We start from the raw sequence: 22499 nt of genomic DNA, 5'->3' as shown, positions 1-22499 counted from the left end.
CATTGAAAACGGTCAATATCTGTACTAACCAACATTCTTAGACCTTAGCAATGCTTACTGAGCAATACTATCGAATTTAGTATCCTACTCTCCATATTTTTCTCTAGATAGCTAAGTGGAGACTTATTCGTAATGCTCGAAGATTATAGTTGATAATACAAAGTGAATATTTTCTATTTTGAAGATAATTGATTGAGAAGAAGATGATGGTTACTATTGAGAAGCCAATATATGTTTTTTTCTCTTTATATCACTTCATCTTACTACCTCTACCTACCGAAATTTTAACTTAACACCTAAAACTCTATTTAAATACGATACGGCTGTTAATTAAATAAGTCTTAAAATTACAACTGTCAGTTATTACATGCAGATTTAAGATTATTAATAAATTTAGCTGAAATTCATTTCTGAATATTAATGGCATAGCTTTTTTACACTGCGATTTGAGCATAACGATTGACTCTGAGTCGATACATAACATCAATCAGCCATAACTGGTTCACTGCCGAAGACTTTTTGTATAGATTTCGAAACTTTATCCTCTTACCCTCAACTATTAAAGTTGCTTAGTCCAAAATCTCTAGGCTTATACACGAAATAAATTTGAGAGGCTATATAAAAATCAAATTTTGATAAAAAAATTTCAAATTTCACTCAAATTTGTCTTATGTGTGTTGTCACAAATCGTACAAAAATTTGTACAAAAATAATGAGTAAATTTTTTTAAAATAAACTCTACATTTCCAAGAAAGCATTGGTTTCCTAAAAATCTGAACTTAATTTTAGCAACGAAACTAGTGACATAACCAAGTCTACAGAAGCTTAGATCGTATAGATTTTCGTTTAGGGTTTAAAAAAATATCTTTCAGTTATTGTTTTTGGTCTCTTTAATCATTTACAAGCGAAAAGTAGGTCGTAGGTGTGTTTCACTGTTTATTATCGATATTATCTACGACTCATTTCAGTTTCCAAGGAAACAAACAAAGTCAAATCTTTTTAGATAGAGCCAAGAACATATTTTCTACAACCTTTTAGTTTTACATTAGGCACATTACAGGAATTAACATTTTTATTTAATTTTTGGCTCTTCTTCTGTTCATTTATTGGAACTTTGGTGAAATATTTGTTGTCTCACATTGTTAGCGGTACGTTCAACTAAAATGAGTGGAAATCAAGAAATAAATAATACAGTCAACGGAGCACAAGAAATGCAACCAGGGTTTTGTTCGGCGACCTGTGTGAACCGCTCAAAATTACAAGAAGAAATTAAAAAACCCGATCTTAAAACATCAGACCTGTTTATCACGTGTAATCTGCCGAAGAGATTCGAGCATCCACGTAAGTTTATAATATATATATTTAAGAAACGCGAATCGTATACAAAGTGAGATAATTAAATAAAATAACAATAACTTGAAAAGGATATATCGACAGGTGGAAGGAATAACATTGTAACTCAGTTTTAGCTAAATATGAGTTACAAGTTATTCCTTCCATGTGTCGATATAATAGTAGCTTTACTGAATTACGTTGACTTTAAGCGTAAAACCTCTAAAAATAATAATAATTCCAATTAAGGGCTCCAAAAGAGCAAGTCAATTTCGTTACGAATAAGATCAAGGGTATGTCACTGACCGGTAGCGGTTTAGCGGACAGGCAGCGGCTTGGCTCTGCCCCTGGCATTGCTGAAGTCCATGGGCGACGGTAACCACTCACCATCAGGTGGGCCGTATGCTCGTCTGCCTACAAGGGCAATAAAAAAAACCTAGTCTTTGTGAATGAAAAGTATGGCTTATTACGTTTTTAATATCCAATTTTAAATTTACTAAATTCAGTTATCTAATTTAATAAAAGTTTTAAACAAAATTCAGCGTTTGAAGAACATTCAAAGGTCACCTCAAACACATTAAATTATTGGAACAAAGACTTTATCGTCAGATTCTCTTTGTACTTAAAGTTGAAAACAAGTTGAAAAGGACTAATTATATTTGTTTGGCTTTGAACAAACGATTGGCTATATTTATATATTTAAATAGAAAAAAAGACCTTACTTAATTTTGTAACATCCAACAAAATATAAAAACAATAGCATTTTCTTCAGTTTACAATACGTTACAGTTATCGCGGTCACATATCGTGTTCACGTGGATCACGGAAACTGTATTCGAAACATCGGAATTAATTTAATGACAGTAAAAGACGCTGTAAAAGTAGTTTTAATTATGAAAACGATGTCATTGATCTTGGCACCAGAACATGCGGGCGCGAAAAATCGATAACACAAAATACATCGAGATACGAAAAAACACCGAAAAAGAACGTTGTTTAATAATTACTTGAAACATTTACCTGAATATCTAAGTTGAAAGAAAGTCTTTAAATAAAAAACTATTTTCCGAAGGCTGTTACGGCTCTAATAATTAATAAGCGTAAATCTATACTAATATTAAAAAGCTGAAGAGTTTGTTTGTTTGGTTGAACGCGCTAATCTCAGGAACTACTAGTGGTCGGATTTGAAAAATTCATTAAGTGTTAGATAGTCCATTTATTGAGGAAAGCTATAGGCTATATATAACATGGCGCTAAGATCAATACGAACGGAGTACTAATAAAGAATCTTTTGTATATAGCACTAATAAAGAATTCAAAATCGTTTTTTTTCCTTTTGGGAGATTGCGCTGCGTACGTTGCGGAAACGGTAAAGATTCGCTAAAATAATGTATGACAGAATTGTTCCGTTTTAAAAGTTCTAAAAAATTGTCCGCAACAGCATCTGTCTATATTTTAAGGTTGGTTCACTATTATAACCTTTTTTATGCTAATCAAATTTATTCTAAAATAAAACATTATTTGTGAAGGTGTTTTTATAAAAATGATATTAATCCTTATCCAAATAAATATGTTATTCATTACAAGTATTTAATTTAAAAGAAACTCTTTACATCTTTTGATTTCACTGAGTATCTTAGAAGATATCGCAGTTTTAAAATAACATCGCAGCAAAATAATGATCAAGCGCGTAATAATGATGTACAAGGCGCCGGCTGGCCGGTGCACTGCGGCACAGAATAAGAAGAATAATAAGAAACACCCAAATTACTTCAAGATAGGCTTTGAAAATTGTAGATTTTTCTCGATTTCTCCAGAATCCCATCATCAGATCCTGATCCTGATGATTACAGGACCATTCGGGAAGTCTACCCTATCGAACAAAAAAAAAGAAAGATCAGAATCGGTTCAAACATTCTCGAGAAATCGGTGAACATACATAGATAAAAAATGGTGGTCGAATTGATAGCCTCTTCTTTTGAAGTCGGTTAAAAAGCGTGATTTTGGTACCTTAAGTAGCTCTTTAGCATTCTAGTATTCAAAAATAGTTTCACCTTCTACGTAAATGAAGTCGCGGGTAAAATTTAGCGTTATCCCAAAGTAACTATTTCATGCGGACTAAGTTGCGGGTAAAAGTTTGTTTCTTTATAATATCTCTTAAATATATTTTGATCACTTGATAGAATTTAATGATTTTCGTACAAATTTTTAAACTTGACCGTGACGCAGATTCCGCTAAATTATATTTCTGTTTTAGACTGGTTCAATGGTTATGGCTGTCAAGTGAGTAAGGAGCATCCGTTCTACAGAACTTCGGCAAGCGAATACGGATGGTATCCACCAGGTATTGTTCGAATAGTGACAATTTTAATCGATATAAATTGATGTTTACAAGAATGTGGTATGCGATTTTCGTAAGCACCACAGCTGGTTAACACAATCCACCTTGTGTTAAAGTCATAGTCTCAATCGTTTTTTTTTCCTACCTCTGCTGATAGCCTTGAGAGGCTATTTCAGCTTCGCCCTAACGTTTATAGGTGAGCTCACGGGGCTCAAACCGGAGAGTTGCCAACACTGATCCTAGCAAGAGCAGTGCTTCGCAGAATCTACCACCGGATCGGAAACGCGACCCACTGAGAAGATCCAGCGAGAAACTCAGTGGGCTGTGTCTGTGGGTTAATTCGCTGACCGGTACAATCGTAATGTATGAAGACTGTCCACCCTTCAAACTGGAACACATCGCTTGTTCGTAACAAACAAAGACAGGATAACGATGCCCAGCCGTTCTCACTCAATGAGCTCTCGCTCACAATCTGCTCTCTGCCAAATTTAGTAAGTTTGCGGGTTTGATTTTTATTACACGACTTTATTCCATACACCGTGGAGTTTGCTTTTCGAAAGCACGTATAGTCCGGATTTACTTAGGTAAATTGGTGCCCGTCACAGGATTTGAATCCCGGCATTATCATATAACTCGATATCAATACACCGGGCGAACCGCAAACAATAGGTAAGAACCTGTTGTTTTAAAATAAATAATGATATTGGAGTAATTAACAATATCTAATGATAAGTAATGAATTGAGGGTCATGAAATGAACTTAAACTGATAATAAGTGTGAATGGCGTTTTTTAATTTCTTTTTTTCATAGCCGTTTAATTTTTACAATTATTTTAGGTTGGCATTCCGTTCCGACAGTGTATTTCCCGAAGAACCAACAGTTTTCGAACCATTTGGCTCAATCCGGAATGTATCGTAATTATTCCTTGAATACTGTACTCGATCAGTTTTCATTGAAATAATAAGGTTTTTTTTTAATCAGTAAAGAATTCGCGCGTGTGGCATCTACTTTAAGGCACTTTGTTAAATATTATTTCTTTATCGTTAACTTTAGATTTAAGTTCATATATAGTATATAGTAGACGAAGGTTTGAAATGTTTGAATTTGCTTTCGGGGAAGAGATTCATACAACTGAAACGTAAAATTTATTGGAAAAAAATTTGACTACGATCTTCGTTGCCTTCAGAAGATTTCAAATCATAGTATTATGTTTACACATTTACAGTTAAGAAACTTTAGTTTGTTTTCAAACATATATTATTTCTGTCATCATAGCAGAACTTTTATTATATATACTCAGAGAATGTAATTAATTTATATACAATTTGTTTTAATTGAGCACTATTAAGGTAGTTTATTTTGTTTTAGTTTTTAATTGAGTAGAGATAGAACAAAAATTAATGGAATATTGCCCTTTAATTAAGATTAATTAATGTTAAGTTACTGTTTTTATTGTGAATAAAGCGTAAAATTTATGGTAGCTCAATCAATTTTGTTTTACTGAAACTATTTAGATAATAAATTATAGGAAAAATATTTTTTTATGATTGAAGGATTACTGGGGCCTGGAGGCCTTTCCAGTTTCCAGTTTCAGGTGGGCGAGCAAAGGCTCAGCCAAGAGGGTTGGGATTTGCTATCAGATGCCCGAGCGCCCCCAAAGGAGACCTAACAGCTCAAGATCAGCTTTTTTGTTCTCCTACCTATTCTGATAGCCTTGAGAGGCTACTTCAGCTTCGCCTTGACGTGTAGGTGAGCTCACGGGGCTTAAACCGGATGCGTTGCTGACACTGGCCCTAGAAAGAGCAGTGCAGAATCTAGCACCGGATCGGAAACGCGACCCACTGAGAAGATCCGGCGATAACTCATTGTGTCTATAGGTTAATTTACTCGACGAACCCTTCGTCGCAAGCGACGGGCTCGGTGAATACGGTGACCGGTGCTTGAGGTACTTAAAAGCACCGTTAAAGGATCAGGAGGATCCGTAATGACATGATTAGGGCGACGTCGACTGTTTAGCATTTGGTCTACAGGATCGGGTATGTAATTCCCGGCGACCACGTCAAGATGGTTTTCGTGTCGTGTCGCCTTCTCAAAGTGGCGCAATGATGCCGAATGTAAATATTTACTGATTGAGTCAAGCTCCAGGTCATAATGGGGATTCACGTTTCTTAGGAACCATGGTGCTCCGATGACTATTCTGCAAAAACGGGATTGAATGACTTGAAGGGGTTTCAAGTTAGTGCGGGCCGCGTCAGCGAACACTACACATGCATAGGTCATGACGGGGCGTATGCAAGTTTTGTAAAGTGTTACCTTATTACGAAGAGAAAATTTACTTCGCTTACGAATCATGGGATAGGTACCTCCTAATATAACGGCGGCACGGTCGCGTACCGTTTTAATGTGGGCTCGGAGTCCACAATAGCGACTTACCTACACGAGTATTAGATAGCCGTGTCATCGACGAAGAGGAGCTTCTTCGCGAATTAATCTACTACCGGATAGGAATCGCAACCCGCTGAGAAGATCCGGCGAGAAACTCAGTGAGCTAATGCATGGGTTAGGTTGCATGTCGAACTCTTTGTTGAGTTCCACGAGTACGGTTACCGGGGTCTCTAAGTCTGCTCCTAGTGTTAGAGCTGAAGGCATCTAATGCAAAGGTTATTGGATCTGATGGATCCGTAAGGACGTGTCTAGGGTGTCGACGGTGACTGGCTCCTGTGTGATCAGGATTCGAGGAGTAGTCAGCGGCGGCAACGATAAGGCGATTATCATGACGCATAGTCTTATCGAAGTATCGTTCCTCAAATTCACCTTTCATTTATATTGATCTGAGATTATATTTTATCTTTTTAATTGCAAATGACTGATAACGATTGAGAGATATGATGAAAAGCTACGGCTGTAATTTTTATAGTTGACTAGCTGACCCGGCAGACTTCGTAGTGCCTCAATCGATAAACAAAAGACCTAAAATTTTGTATAAAATAAACTTAAAACAAACGAAAGGAATCCGTCCTACGGGGGACAAATCAAAGGAAAAAGACAATTGTTATTTTTATTTAATTCCGATCATTTTCATATTTATTTACCTTTTAAACCATCTCTGGACTTCCACAAATCATTCAAGACCAAAATTAGCCAAATCGGTCTAGCCGTTCTTGAGTTTTAGCGAGACTAACGAACAGCAATTCATTTTTATATATATAGATGTATGTGTGTGAGAAAGAAAAAGTATTATTTATTGTACAAAAAAAAAAACACTGCGATACATTAAATACAAAAAAAAGTACAATTGACGGTCTTATCGATAAGAGCGATCTCTTCCTGACAACCTTCAGGTGGACAAGAATCATTTGGAAAATAATTACGCACGGTGTACCAATCCAGTGATATATATATACACAAATACATAATGTGATATAATAATAACTTTGCTTCTTTACATATAAATAAGAATAAACAATTTAAAAGCATATAAAACATACTTAATATACCTTTGAAACATAAATATACAATTGAATTGTGTTTTTTAATATATATTTTTAAATAGTTCGTTTTGAAATCTATTATTTTTCAAATATATAATATTTTTTTTTGTTTTAAGTGTATGAGTTAATATAGAGGAAATGAAAATCTAACGTTCTCGTGTATTTACGAGTTTCATTTTTACTAAATATTTCAGGTATACATTCGGTGTCTTCTGTATTTTTTCCCGCTGGTCAGAGGTTCACAAACCGTCTTGCTGCCGCCGGCATGTACCGCAACTACAGCCTCAACACCGGCATGGATCCCGCTTCGTATCCTTGAGAAAGGTCTTCAAATTAAAACGCTATCCAATATTCAAATCGATTCGACCAATAATCTGTGTACCGTTTTCTATAATTATATTTTGTTTTTATATAGGAGATTATTAATTAAATAAAACAATATTCGTTCGGTATTGATTTACCAAAATGTTTATTAACTATTCGTACAATACAGATAGATTAACATGCATTCAAATTCCATTAACATATTCGATCCGGATAACATGCGGGTGCCACAACGGACAATCGTTTTACCGAAAATAAATTTATGATTCGTATTGCCGAAGCGTTTACGAGACTCTTGATATTTCCCCCGTCAATAAAGTTTATGAAGGTTGAAAATCTCACATCACGAATTCTGTTGTGGGTCGTGGCACGCCATGCTTATAAATTACCTCTAGAAGATTAAGCCGATATAAGAGTCCAAGGGGAGTTCACGTTCCCTTTGTTTTGCTCACGAGCCGTCGCGTCGTGTACCATGGATTTACGTACGTGAACCTACCTGCCTTGGATTTTTTATCGCAATACATCCTTCAAAGATTACCTCCGGGACGAAATCGAGTATTCATATATTGTATAACTTGTTACCAACAACAACAATAGCGTTTATATTTTATTCGAATGTATAAATATTTAACAATCAACAAACTACGAACCGTCTAAGGTATTGAACATAAGTTTAAGGTATTAATAAATTATATGTGTTAGATATTGCTTGTCGCTGTAAGCGTATATATATATGTATGTATATAAATTCAACAAAAATTTGCTACGAATCGAAGAGCATTTCAATTTATTACTTCAATATATCGCGTATTATAGATATATTTTATATATATATACTTAATAACAAATGCCTACATTCGTGGCTAACAACGCTACATGAGTTATGTGACGTAAACTAACTACAAGTGCAACACTATAAAAATAAGTCTTAGTTTATTAATACATACGAATAATATGTATTGCGTCAATGTATCAATAATATGTACGCCAGGTGTAGGGGGTTGGGTTGAATATGTAAAATTGTATAACCATTATTTCTATAATGTAAAATTAACTAATTCTTTAATGTAACCACAAAACTAATGAGATCAATGTTTCCTTCGGTCACAGTGTCAACAGGCTATGTATTAATTATATTATTTATATTATCTTATATTTTTATTAATTATATTATTTTCGTTGTAAAATCTAATATATATCAAGTTGATTAATAAATATTGTATAATAATCAGTTTAAATATAATTAGGATTATTAGATTGTTATTTAGATGTTAAGATAAAACGAGTAAACTACAAGAATAAGTGAATGATCGATTATCGTAGTTTCCATAAATATGAGATATAGATTAGATAGATATAGTTTGGTATTTATATAACAGTACCGATATAAGTAAATGTCAGTTATTGAACCATATTATTTTAAATTTGTAAACTTCATACGATTTCGTAAGCACAATACAATACAATACAATACACCAACATTTATTCAGCATTAATACAGCAAATTAACTATAAAATGAGTTATAATTATGATTTTTTCTATGAGGTACTTTAAAATTTATAGGAAATTATAATTAAAACGATTTACTATAAGTAATAAAAGCAGAGCGTTGTCACGCTGCATGACAATTGTTTTTGTAGTGATGTAAGTTGTACATTAAGCATAAATAGGCAGTAACAAGATTCTTAATCTAGGAGCTACAACTATTAAGTTATTAGATATAGTATTATTATTTAAAATGTTGATCAATTCTTGCGTTTAACAATATTGTCTTCGATGGCATTGCTCGCCCGTTCCTACTCCTCATCCGTTTTTTCTTTTCAAAAAAAAAGTCATTATTTAACTTATTACATATTAAATTTAAAAGAGACGTAGAAAAACAATGTAAATAAAAATCATGTAATTATTTCCAGTACTTTAGTTACCATATTTGCAGATTGTGTCTATCGGGACAAGAAAGAGCTTCGTTTTCTTTTGAATCTAATATTGATTGAAATAATGGGGGTTCTAACTCGTCGGGTTCCTTCGCAAAATCTACATTCCTTTCAACATTTTAAGTAAATTCAAGTTCACGATTAGCATCATCTACAGTAAGAGTAGCGTTAGTGAAGGAGGAAGCCAGAAATAGTCATAATTCGACAAATAGCTACTACGTACGCTGCTACTAGCGACGTAACGTTTGTACCAAACGGGCTCGATCACAATGCAGCTTAGTTGATTCATTTTTTTTTTTTAATATTAATTATTAATATTAAACTAACTGTAAAAAAATCTTAACGTACATTATAGAACTATTTTAAAAACTGTGTAACGTGAGCATGCCAACTGGATGTCGGGCATACCACCTCCATGAATTTAGAAGGACAGCCTTCAAATGCATTCAAGTTAACAGTAAAGTCAGATATTACGATCGTCAAAGTCTTCATTTAGTGTCATGTCTCTCTTTAAAAAAATTTTTGCGTAATCAAAAAAAAAAAAAACGATAATAACGTATATTGTCGAAACGGTCAAATCGTCTTTTCGCATTAAAAGTGTTCAATTTCCAAAAATATTCGAAATTGAGCTAATATGCGGAATCATTTGGTATCACCAGTATTTTTCTCATAAATACTGTCAAAAGAGCGTAGTTTAATTTGAGTTTTTTTTTAGTTTACCTATGTTTTGACTATTACTATTAACAAAATTAATACATAATTTTTTCTTACTTTAAAAGACAGATAATGTAACTGGTAAAAAATAAAAAATTAATGTTGCAAAGATGATTAATATTAAAAATATCATATGTTAAAAGTTTAAAACACTCATCTGTAAAATTTGTAAGTTTTAAGATTATACAGTTTTAATGCGAGAAAACGAAATGAGATTAAGTGACACGTTACATGTCACCGAAGATTCCAGCGAAAGTTTTCCGTAAGTTCTTCATGGTGTCTTCGGCGTCTTCAGTGAGCGCGGCGCTAAGCGAGCCCTGGCGTGCGAACCCACCGCGGCCGGACGTCGGAGCCGGAGCCGCCGGACCCACAGACCCGGCTCCAGTCACGCCGCCCGCCGGACCTGAGCTCGGAGCTGCCGACGCAGATGACACCGTCGACGATTGAGATGCTGAAACAAAAATGAAAATCTTATCTTTATTCACGGTGATTAACATACCGTGGGAATGACGAAAGGAAAGATCTTCCACCAAGCGGGTGATATGCTCGGTAGACCCACGGTCCCAATGTTGTATCTAAGCTGAGAGCCTTGAGAGGCTATTTCAGCGTAACCTTAACTAGTAGGTGAGCTCACGGGGCTCAAACGACAACTAAGTTCTACTCGCGAATGGGCTCATATCACAGAATGGTTGATTGTAGTCTACAGTAAGAGTTACGGTTATTCATATTAAATTAAGTTGGTTAAGGTTATTGATAAGGTTTGTTGTAACTGTATCACAGGATGCTTAGGATTTTGTTGGTCAGTTATCAATAATAATAATATTATTATAAGCTATGATCGAAGGCTAGCGTGGATTTCAAATGGAACGACTAAAATATCCTAATATTTGAAAGTCAAATACACGTTATAGTCAAATATAACTGGATAAGCACGTTCGTAGCTATAGACGTAAAATATATACCTAAACAGCGTTTTTTTTCTGCGCTACCCCCCATTACCACTTCCGAGGTTAAGGAGGCGATCGATAGCCTACAACCACGGAAAGCTCCCGGCTCCGACGGCATCCGCAACCGCGCGCTTAAATTGTTACCAGCCCAACTGATAACGATGTTGGCCACCATATTAAATGCTGCTATGACGAACTGCATCTTTCCCGCGGCGTGGAAAGAAGCGGACGTTATCGGCATACACAAGCCGGGCAAACCGAAGAACGAAACCGCGAGTTACCGCCCCACATTTTTTGATTTGATTTGATTAGACACTCGTGCGTCCATCAAGTGCACCGCCTCACGGAGCACATCTTACTAGGGCTGAACAGGCGGAAACCCATTCCGACAGGAGCCCTCTTCTTCGATATAGCGAAGGCGTTCGACAAAGTCTGGCACAACGGTTTGATATACAAACTGTATAACATGGGAGTGCCAGACAGACTCGTGCTCATCATACGAGACTACTTGTCGAACCGTTCGTTCCGATATCGAGTCGAGGGGACGCGTTCCCGGCCCCGTCACGTCACAGCCGGAGTCCCGCAAGGCTCCGCCCTCTCCCCGTTACTATTTAGTTTGTATATCAATGATATACCCCGGTCTCCGGAGACCCATCTGGCGCTCTTCGCCGATGACACCGCCATCTACTACTCGTGTAGGAAGAAGGCGTTACTTCATCAACGACTTCAGACCGCAGCTACCACCATGGGACAGTGGTTCCGGAAGTGGCGCATCGACATCAACCCCACGAAAAGCACAGCGGTGCTCTTCAAAAGGGGTCGCCCTCCGAACACCACGCTGAGCATCCCTCTCCCGACTAGGCGCGTCAACACCTCCGCCCCCGCCGTTCGCCCAATCACGATGTTCGACCAGCCCATACCGTGGGCCCCGAAGGTCAAATATTTAGGCGTCACCCTCGACAGTAGGATGACATTCCGCCCCCACATTAAGACGGTACGCGACCGTGCCGCCTTCATTCTAGGACGTCTCTACCCGATGATATGTAGGCGAAGTAAAATGTCCCTTAGAAATAAGGTGACGCTCTACAAAACTTGCATACGCCCCGTCATGACCTATGCAAGTGTAGTGTTCGCTCACGCGGCCCGCATACACTTAAAATCATTTCAAATAATCCAATCCCGTTTTTGCAGGATAGCCGTCGGAGCCCCGTGGTTCGTCAGGAACGTCGACCTCCATGACGACCTGGACTTAGAGTCCATCAGTAAGTATCTTCAGTCGGCGTCCATGCGCCACTTCGATAAAGCGGCACGACACGAGAACCCTCTCATCGTGGCCACCGGTAACTACATTCCCGATCCTGCGGACAGAATGGAAAGCAGTCGACGTCGCCCAAAACACGTCATCTCGGATCCTCCCGATCCACTAACGGTGCTTTTAGGTACTTCAAGCACCGGTCACCGTTCTCGTCGAACCCATCGCTTGCGACGAAGGGCTCGACGAGTAAATTAACTCTCAGACACAGCCCACTGAGTTTCTCGCCGGATCTTCTCAGTGGGTCGCGTTTCCGATCCGGTGGTAGATTCTGCGAAGCACGGCTCTTGCTAGGGTTCGTGTTAGCAACATCGTCAGGTTTGAGCCCCGTGAGCTCACCTACTAAAGTTAGGGTTACGCTGACATAGCCGCTAGGGCTATCAGCTTAGGTAGGAAAAAAAAAAAAAAAATCTGCGCTAAGCTGCACTCGATTAGTGTTAGGAAAACAGGAAGTGCCATATTGATTGCGACTCGTTTGTCATAGGAATTATTATACATATTAAAATAAATATATAATAATACTAGCGAACCTAGCGAGAATAATGCCGAAAGTACTTTTGATTATTATTTAGGTATAGTATTTGTATCCCTACATTTATATAAGAAGTCATTGTACATATATCATGTTAATTCTTTCGAAAATTACGAATTTTTTAACTAAATATAAATTATGAAAAATGGCGATCTGTGCGTTTATTTCACTTTGACTATTGTGCTTCTCACTTTTAAAATGACGCAATTCCACACAAACGTTCATCCTTAATTTTGCGCCTGAGTGAAATGTTCAAAAATCTATTATTAGTTAATGCCTAATAGGCATCAACTGCGAAAATTTCAAGTTTGTAGGTTCGAACTCTGCGTTGATGCATTAGTCAGTAACAGGTAGATACAAGTAATTGTATACGTATAGATAATAACCCTATTGCATCAAAAAATATTGTGAAAGGCCATGATTTATATAGGTATTTGTTCTTAAAATTTGATTTATATTTATTATTGTTTAAATTTTAATAAAGTTCATAGAGATAAGATAAATCGTACGTTATAGAGCACGTACACAGATTTGTACTAGTTACGTACCTTGAGAGTCACGTCGGGTGAGCGGCGGCGGCGGTGGCTGAGTGGGTTCGGCTGGAATTGGTGGCAGCGGGCGGTCAATGCTGGTGGCTGAGGAGAGTGGCGCTGGAGGCGGCGCTGTTGGTGGACCGGTCCCGGGCAGGGCTCCGCCGCGTTCCTCAGGAGATCCTGCTGCCGAAACACCCGATACCGATGACCTAGATGTCGTCTTTGTTAGACCTGGACGACACACCGCCTGGAACACGCAAGATTGTGCTATTTATACGAATATTTGATATATTTATGACTAGATCAGATGAGTCGCAACGATTTCATTTTCTTTCCTATCCTATCTTGGCCTATTCCAGCTACGCTTGGACAGATAGGTAAGTTCACGGGCTCAACCTGAAAGAGTTTTCGAATACTCGGAATTGCGACCCACTGAAAAGATCCGGCGAGAAACTCTTGGACTCTTGGTGAACTCTCATGGTGAGAACCCGAAATTACAGAGAGTGGATCCGGAAGATGCGACAAGACATGTTTTGGGTGACTGCGGCTTTACGTTGTCCCGTCGCGTGGGTCGGATATGTAGTTGGAGACAACCACGATAAGAGGGTTATCGTGACGCACCGCTTTTTCGAAGAAGCGTTCTGACACTATTTGATCTCATAAAAATTCGCACTTCACGATGAAGACGAATATCTTGTAAGAGAAGCGAAGCCCACAAAATGTGTGTCTGTGTAGCTATTGATGGTAGGACGTATTGTGAGGTGTAGTGGATAGCACCATCATGTCTATTCCTGCCACGAAGCATCCTATGTTACGGTTTCAAGACGTGGTGGTTCCGTCATGCAATGATATTAACCAAACGAAAAATACCTTATTTATATTATTATCTCCTTAGTGCTCTAATCTTTATATCGGTGATGCGTACCCACACAAATTGGTATGGTGTTACCTTGTTTTATTGAAATATATATTTATATTTTTCAAACAAACCTGCATGCGCTGCAGAACTAGTTCAGCGAGATTACGACGATCTTCCTCTTGTGAGTCTCCCATGAACGAAGTAGCAGAGTCGTTAAGTTCGATGATGTGTTCGCGACCGTCCTTACCCACGACCAGTTCCAAAGCGCAAACCTCAAGTCCTCCGAATATTTCGCTCACCTTTAAAAATACATTTTATGTAACGCTTTCATTTTGGATTGCGCCATCCGTGACACATTCGACGGATTCGAACAATAAAAGTAGTATATAAAACATCAAAACTTTACCTCGTCAATCCACATTTTATATCTGTCATTCATACCGATGGCCTCGAGCATAGCAGATCCCTGGTTCGTTTTCCAGTTACCCGAAATAGATTTGCGCCTGCAAGTAAATACAATATTATTGTTACAAACAGTTTCGTCATTCAATGATTCGCAATTCATGTGTTTGCATTCGTCCGAAGCGCCTGCTTCTTGTTGTTTACAATCACAAGTTTTAATGCAGGCCACTTTGATCTTTTCTGCAGGCGTCAGCCTAGTTCGAATAAAAACTAAAATTAATACGTACATGAATGCTTTGTAGTTGGTGCCGATCTTTTGAATGTGAATATCGTATTTGGCGTCGATGTACGGTTCCACAGTGCAATAAGTTCCCAGCATTGCTACAACACCAGCAATGTCCTATAAAAATATAAAATCAGACAAGCTTAAAATGTTTAATTAATTCATATTTTAATTTTTTTATTGCCTTTATAGGCACAGCACACGTACGTATTTGTATGACCCACCAGATTGTGAGTGGTTACTTTCGCTCATGGACGTCAGAAATACCAAGGGCAAGCCAGTCCCTACCATAAAAAAACTCATTAATTAGATACCAAACAAATCGACTTTGTATAAAAACAATATTTGTTTTGGATCAACCACAGCACTACGATGCTGCATCGCATAAGCATGGCTGTCCTTACGAATCCATCAAATCCAATAACTCTTGTATTGGATACCTTCAGCTCTAGCACTAGGAGCAGGCTGAGGAATCCCGGTAACCGTACTCGTCGTTAATAGTGTAATAGACACTCATTAGAGAAACCTAAACATGTGCTACCTGTTGTGTTTAATGATAAAATACTTTCTTGAAGTACACCACCAACGTCCCTTAAGTACAACTGTTCGAAGTTTTAAAGGTACAGATAATTAAGTTAATGAAGGTGCCGGATTCGATAAAATTTCGCGAATTCAGTTAATTTTGTAAATAAAATCCCCGTATCACTCAAAAAGTTGTAACAGACACCGTTACTGTGGTAGACCGTGGTGCAGAACCGGAATTTGTCACCGTTGACGCCGTAGACACGTCCTTAAGGATCCATTAACTCCAATAACTCTTGCATTAGACGCCTTCAACTCTAACGCTAGGAGCAGACTTACGGACCCCGGTGACCCTACTCGTCGAACTGAGCAAATAGTTCGACGTGCAATCTAACCCATGCATCAGCCCGCTGAGTTTCTCGCGGGATCTTCTAAGCGGGTCCCGATTCCGATCCGGTAGTAGATTCATTCGCGCAGCAGTTGCTCTTAAGTTGTTAGGTCTCCTTTGGAGGCTCTCGGGGAGCTGTTAGCAAATCTAACCTAAATCATAAAAAGACAAAAAAACGTAATTTTCTTACGATACTACGCCACGATCCTATCACCAATATTTAACGAATAGAAATTACCGCACCCTAAACTAGTTGATTATCTCGTTAATATTCATAACTATAGACACGAACAGGTTTACCTGGAAATCGGCCAGGGAGTCCACTTTCACCTTAGCGACGCCGCTATGTGCGTGCCCTATCTTGATCACCACGGGGAACTTGGGCGCTGTGACCTGTAACAATGGGCTCGGTTATGTCATCAGAGATTATGAAGCACACATGATATATTGTCGGATTTTAAATCTTTTTTGTGTGGGAAATAGTTTGGAACGCGACGTGCGTTTGCATAATGTCGGCTCTGACCCCAATTGTTGTATGTTCCCGACAATACATTTCTGTCGGGAACATGATATTGTCATAATTAATTTATGTAACCACAGGCTTATTTACTATTTCTTCTAATTTAAATTTTCATTACCATTGACGGTAAAAAGGTGGTAATATTTATTGAGATGGTTATCTCATTGATAAATCACCAAAGCCATTGGCCGTATGTCCCATCACCTCTCTTACGCTAATAAGGCATGAAAATGAAGATAAACTAATTTTACTAACGTTCATAAATATGCAAATTCATATGTAAGGTTTGCTGGCCTAGACTTCTAAGAGCTAAGAGCGTTTACATTGTAATGTAATAAAACAAAGCTTTAATTAGTACATACTGCAAAAAATGTTTTTTCCACATTCCTAAACATAAATTTATCGTTTCAAAAATAACACATATTGAAAGGAAAATTGAAATTATCGTAATTTGTTCAGAGAATGAATGTGTGTTTATTATTTCGTTATCTGACGTAAATGCAAATTGCGTGCGAAGCGGTGGGTTATGACTGTGAATAAAACAATATAGGTTATAAAAGAAAACTTTAGTGTATTTATAATAAATATCACATTTAAAAATGTGTTTTAATGCTTTCAACTGGGGCCACTGTTTGTTGCAAAACTTTTCTCTATTATTACGTTTTATTGTTTATTTTTCCTCAAAGGTAGGCTGTAACTTCGCTTTAGCTCTGGCATTGTCGATGTCCATAAGCGAATGACCACGAACCGACACTTGAATGTCTGTTCGGTTAAGTAATAAACTATTTAAGTGGAGGTTTTTCAATTTAAAGGAATATTGACGGACAAATGATCTTACGTAAAGTTTTTCCAGAAGACATGGGATTGCAGCCGTGGCTACCCTAAGCTATTACCAATACGTACGTATGTACTACATTAATATCCGATCTCAGGAAATTATGTTTTTCGCGGCTTGCGTTGCATTTTTACCTTTTTTGTAGTATAATTTTAAAATGTAAGAATCTCTTCGTTAGATTCACTCATCTTGACAGTATGAAAAATAAATAAAAATCACTCATTTTCCTAATTTGAATTTGGAATTATCTTCTTTAAAATTTAAACTTTTAATGATACCAAAACCAGCCAGATACAAAAAGTATAGTCAAAGAGATTTTATTACAAGTTCATACATAAGAAAATACTTTTTCCCCAACCTATTATAAAAGGAGGGCATGGAGGAACATAATCCAAACAAAAGTGCTCCGTAAAGGTCACGACCCTCAGCACTGAGCAACACGACGCTAGAAGGAGGAGGAAAATTAGTGTAAATTGCCACAAGGAATATAATAAAGTACATTTTAAAACCGTTTTACACCAAAAAGATAGATGATAAAATTAAATGTAAGTTATCAAAAGTATGGTATTTATAATTAGCGGTTGTAACTAGTCAGGATTCAAAGTTGTAACAATGTTTACGAACGTGTATACTGTATTGGTTATTTTAATGACTTGTTTTATTGTCGTGATATGAATCTTAATGATTTCAATGGCAAGAAATTTCGATTACCACATGATTTTTGGATTACCAATATTTTTATGTTGATTAATATCAATGTATTTTTTTATTATTTACATCATATTACGTATTTTATTTTTATGATATATTTAATTATTAATGAAATAAATTGTAGGAAAAGTTTTGTTTGTTTCGTTGTAGATTTGTGAGTCTGTGAGTGAATAAGTGAAGCACTGTGACCACCGCTGTAGGTATATGTGTGAAAAAATACAGTAATTTGTTGTGTGCGTTATTCTACCATGACAAAGTTAGCGACCGATTTTATAAAAATTTTAGCTCAATCAGATCAACAACAGAAAGCATATGAGACGCACGCACATTTTTATACAGTTCTTATTTTTAGTGCTTAAAATGAATCTGTATTTGAAAATCTTGTCGGTTTTCAACTGTAATTGATGTGCTTTCAAACATAAAAATAACCATGATTGACAGTGCACTCTTGTCTGAATGAATTAGATTCCAAGTGAAGTGGTTTAAATAATATTATTGCGAATATCCGCGTTACGTTTCGCATAGGTCTTCGATGTAACGTTAGTCAAGTGACGTCATTACATTGGTTTCATACACATCAGTGGTGGAGGCGCTCTGTGGGCGGTGCGACGTCAAGTGTTATATTCCTCTGCACTTGAGGCATGCTTCCTTCTCCGTATCGCGTGACGCATGTCATCTTCAGTGTAGACATAACATTGTAGGTTTTGTTCAAATTGCTATTTATGGTAAGGCGCTACGTATGACTCGAAAGCATATTTTAAATTGCTCTGGCGTGACTTCATTTTTTGACGGCGAGACGCGTGCTCGTTTGCTTACGTCATATATGGACATCCCTATGTTCGACGATCGTGAATTTAAATGATAATCGACTAATAAGTGATCATTTGATTAGCGCCGTTCGAATCTCGGTGTAAATTGAATAGGTAGGCATCCATGACCATTTATGTTATCTTTTGATTGATCAACTTGATACCTTTATCGTGGTATTCAATTCAAATATCGCTATGGTTGTTACAAAAGTTCTTAATGGTCATAAACAGACGGGAAACAATATCGCACGAGTCTCGATGGAGTATTTATTGTTCACAAAGGACAAGACAATTGTCATTTATCACAGTAATTACCGCCTTTGAAGTTAGATGGTATCTCGCCGCCTATAGAATATTTTGAATGCCATGATAAATCATTCTAATGACTGATCAGATATGCTTGAATAAGTCATCAAAAGGTTTTTATTGAATCTTAAGGTTTATCTTAAGATATTCTTTAAGCACTAGAGTTTGTTGAGTAGAAAAGTCCCTGCATTTGAGATTTATTGAAATAGGTAGTATTGGAAAATGGAAAAGTCATTTTTTGCAATAGTAAGCAAACGAGCTTACGACCTACCAGATAGTAGGTGGCTGGTCCTTTAAAAACCAATTTTATTATTCTACTTAGATAAATAAATCTACTTAGATAAAATAATCACTATATTTAAGCAGTATATTAATAAAGACTGAGATTCTAAATACACTGTATAGATATGTATATCATTTACACTGTATAGGAATTAATAATCGATTTTATTTTAATTATTACAAGATATATCCGCAATATAAAAATAGTTTAATGACAATAATTAAAAGTTGGGAATGATCAGAACGTTTAAAGAGGCGATTGTGTTTTTTTAGAGGACACAATAATAATGTTATCGTCGCAATTTCCGTGGTTGTAACTGTTATTGACCTCAGTCAAGGTGAGAAACATTCATACGAACGAGATTACGCATGTGATAATGAGTATTTCGAATGCAGCTTACAATTTACATAGGCACGTTTAATAGACGTTAATAAGGTAAATATCGAAATGGCGCCAGACGTTTTCAAGTGTTTTTTTTATTAAGTAAGTACATTAAGCCCGTTGCATACAGGATCTGTCGGCTTACGTGTATTTTCGGTATCAATTATCTCATCCAATTTAAATAATGTTTTGAAATTAAGTGTGATGTTTATTGTTGTTGTTGTTTTTTTTTTAAGACTGTCGTGCTTGTGGCCCCGCTTATGGGAAGTACTTACCGCCGCCTTTAAACCTTATTACTGATAACGGTATAAATTATAAACGTATTTACAGTAATGTTTCTGGCAAAACTTTACTACTTCGTATATTTACAAGTTACTCCTAACCCTGAAATACTCTTTTAGTAAGTAATACCTACTTATCTAAGCCTTTGTTTAAAGATAAATTGTTTTAAAACAATTCGTGGTTGAATTGATGCAAAATTTGAAAAAATAAACCCAACGCATTACTTAGAAGTCGTTTTAGAAGACTAAAAAAATTTACCATTACCAAAACCACATGCGAGTCTATCTTCGAAGACAATAAATAAGCTAAGAGTGACGAAAGGCAAATTCAGTCTCGGGTAATAGAAGAAAGAGGTAATAGATATCCTATAGGTAGTAAGGTCTTAATAGGTAAGAGATGTCCAGTAGAAAAGAAATCAATCCCTCTCAATCGCCAAGTCGTAAAAGCAATTTAATGATTTCATTCAAATCATACTTCGTATCATGTGAGTTTTTAGTGACGCATAGAAAGTATATTTTCCAATTAATCGCAGGACTAATACATAGACCACAAGTAATCAGCTGATAGATGCAGACAAATGTCTTTCATTCAATGCAGACTAAGATGATAGCTTACACTTCCTGACTATATATACCTAGTCAGGTCATAAATTCTGTCACATGTTTAATGTAAAATAATTGAAACAAGTTTATTCATTATGTAACCATCCATATACCAAAATGAACTTAACAAAACATAGATTCTTATAACACTAAAGTTTATTCAAAATGACCTTCGTGATTTTGAATACAGGCCTTCAATCTGCGCGGCCAGTCGTCTATCGCAGCACGAACGAGGTCCATGTCAATATCGGCGGCTGCCTTAATCAAGGATGTCTTGAGTGACTCCAAATTGGGATGAGGCTTTGAGCACGCCTTTTCCTCCAAGTGTTGCCATATCTTGTAATCTAACGGATTCAAATCTGGAGTCGAAGAGGGCAGTCTTCGTGCCGGATGAAGTCGATTTCACGCGCCGCCAGCCAGTCTTGTGTGCTCTTCGCTCTATGCGCTGGCGCCGAATCTTGTTGGAATACCCAGTGCCTGTTATTGAACATGGTATGAGAAACAGGTTCCACAAGGTTCGTCAGGACTGTATTTTGATACACAACTGCATTCGTTTTTACACCTTTCTCACAAAAATGTACCTCTGTTAAGCCCCAATAAGAAACTCCCAACCATACCATGAGCGAGGATGGAAAATGACCTCGTTGGACACGCGGAATACGGTTTCTCGCTTCTTCACTACTGTGTGCGTACACCTTATCACTTTGTTTGTTGTAGCTCTCTTCTACGGTAAAAATTTTTTTATCCGAAAAAAGAATTTCCCGATATATTTTTCCCGCGTACCGCTTCAACAAAGCGCGGCATCTCTTCAGTCTCAGGTCCATTAGACGAGCATTCAAACGATGTCCTGTTTTTCTTCGATATGCCCGAAGCCCTGAGTCTTCATTTAACACCCTTTTTACCGTGGTTCTGCTTAACCCCATCTGAAGGGCCAACAGTTTCTGCTTACGTTTGGGATTTCTTTGAATTCGCGCGTTCACAGATTTTATCACTGCTGGAGTCCTAACAGACCGAGGGCGACCACTTCTTGACTTGTCATCTACACTAGAGTCTTCATTGTATCGTTTGATGGTACGATAAACGAATCTTTTGGTTATATTCAAATTATTCAGTATGTTAAAAATTTGAATTGGCGCGTAACCGCAACGATGCAACGCAATAACTGCACACGGTCTTCTTTAAGCGTCCACTCCATATTTAAAAATGAGTAAAATTCTAAAAGTATACATTTTTATTTTCATGAACAATTCGAAATTCGAATTCAATAAACTGTTTTGTGGCCAGCATTCTAAAAGAAAAGTTTTTACTGTGTGACAATACTTAGGTATATATGTCTACTATTTCTAACACAAAAATGATGCATTGTAGAAAAATCTATCATGGAAGTTTTTATCAGAGTTTCTCACCAGATCTTGTAAGTGGGTCGCGTTTCCGATCCCGTGGTAGATTCTGCGAAGCACGGTGGTTCGTGCTAGCAATAACGTCAGGCTTGAGCTCCGTGAGCTCACCTACTCGCCTGGTGACGCTGATATGGTCTCTCAAGACCATCAGCTTAGGTAACAAATCATAGAATAAAACTTGAATAGCTCATATATCTTGATACTGACAACTAAGAAGAGAAGATTTTCTATCGAGCGGTCTTTGCTCAGTTTTTTTTCCTATCTAAGATGAGATTCTTGAGGGGCTATTTCAGCGTAACCTTAACTAGTAGGTGAGCTCACGGGCTCAAACCTGACGACGTGGCTAACACGAACCCTAGCAACAGCCGTGCTTCGCAGAATCTACCACCGGATCAGAACGCGACCCACTGAGAAGGTCCAGCGAGAAACTCAGTGAGCTGTGTCTGTGGGTTAA

At 37.2% G+C, this 22499-nt stretch overlaps 2 protein-coding genes across 3 annotated transcripts in view; one reads left to right on the top strand and one right to left on the bottom strand.

The window, feature by feature from the left end:
* The first annotated feature begins 944 nt into the window (after positions 1–944).
* On the top strand, positions 945–7631 carry LOC101736203 (piercer of microtubule wall 1 protein). 2 transcript variants are annotated; one of them, XM_012695296.4, is made up of 3 exons: positions 945–1341; positions 3590–3676; positions 4511–5160. In XM_012695296.4, the coding sequence occupies exons 1-3, from the start codon at positions 1164–1166 to the stop codon at positions 4633–4635; spliced, it is 390 nt and encodes a 129-aa protein (XP_012550750.1). In that variant the 5' UTR covers positions 945–1163; the 3' UTR covers positions 4636–5160. The 2 variants fall into 2 exon arrangements, with proteins under 2 accessions (XP_012550750.1, XP_004931913.1); XM_004931856.4 differs by lacking the exon at positions 4511–5160 and adding an exon at positions 7360–7631 and having other exon boundaries at positions 950–1341.
* LOC101740156 (synapsin) overlaps positions 7611–22499 on the bottom strand; it is a 93392-nt gene continuing 78503 nt past the window's right edge. Inside the window, exons 10-15 of the mRNA XM_062675091.1 lie at positions 16217–16309; positions 15011–15123; positions 14728–14824; positions 14453–14620; positions 13478–13709; positions 7611–10589 (exon numbers count right to left, since the gene is read on the bottom strand). Of these exons, the coding sequence (XP_062531075.1) occupies positions 10366–10589; positions 13478–13709; positions 14453–14620; positions 14728–14824; positions 15011–15123; positions 16217–16309 (927 nt within the window). The 3' untranslated portion in view covers positions 7611–10365. The remainder of the gene's footprint in view (positions 10590–13477; positions 13710–14452; positions 14621–14727; positions 14825–15010; positions 15124–16216; positions 16310–22499) is intronic.

The sequence above is a fragment of the Bombyx mori genome, chromosome 22, assembly GCF_030269925.1.
Source record: "Bombyx mori chromosome 22, ASM3026992v2".
In the NCBI taxonomy this organism is placed as follows: domain Eukaryota; kingdom Metazoa; phylum Arthropoda; class Insecta; order Lepidoptera; family Bombycidae; genus Bombyx; species Bombyx mori.
This window is presented reverse-complemented; position numbering and strand designations above follow the sequence as displayed.

Excerpts from the sequence above, each read along its gene's own strand:
- LOC101736203 (XM_004931856.4), top strand. The coding sequence starts at position 1,164 with ATGAGTGGAAATCAAGAAATAAATAATACAGTCAACGGAGCACAAGAA. Across the intron at positions 1,342-3,589 it reads GAAGAGATTCGAGCATCCAC|ACTGGTTCAATGGTTATGGC; the intron begins GTAAGTTTATAA and ends TTTCTGTTTTAG. Across the intron at positions 3,677-7,359 it reads ATACGGATGGTATCCACCAG|GTATACATTCGGTGTCTTCT; the intron begins GTATTGTTCGAA and ends TAAATATTTCAG.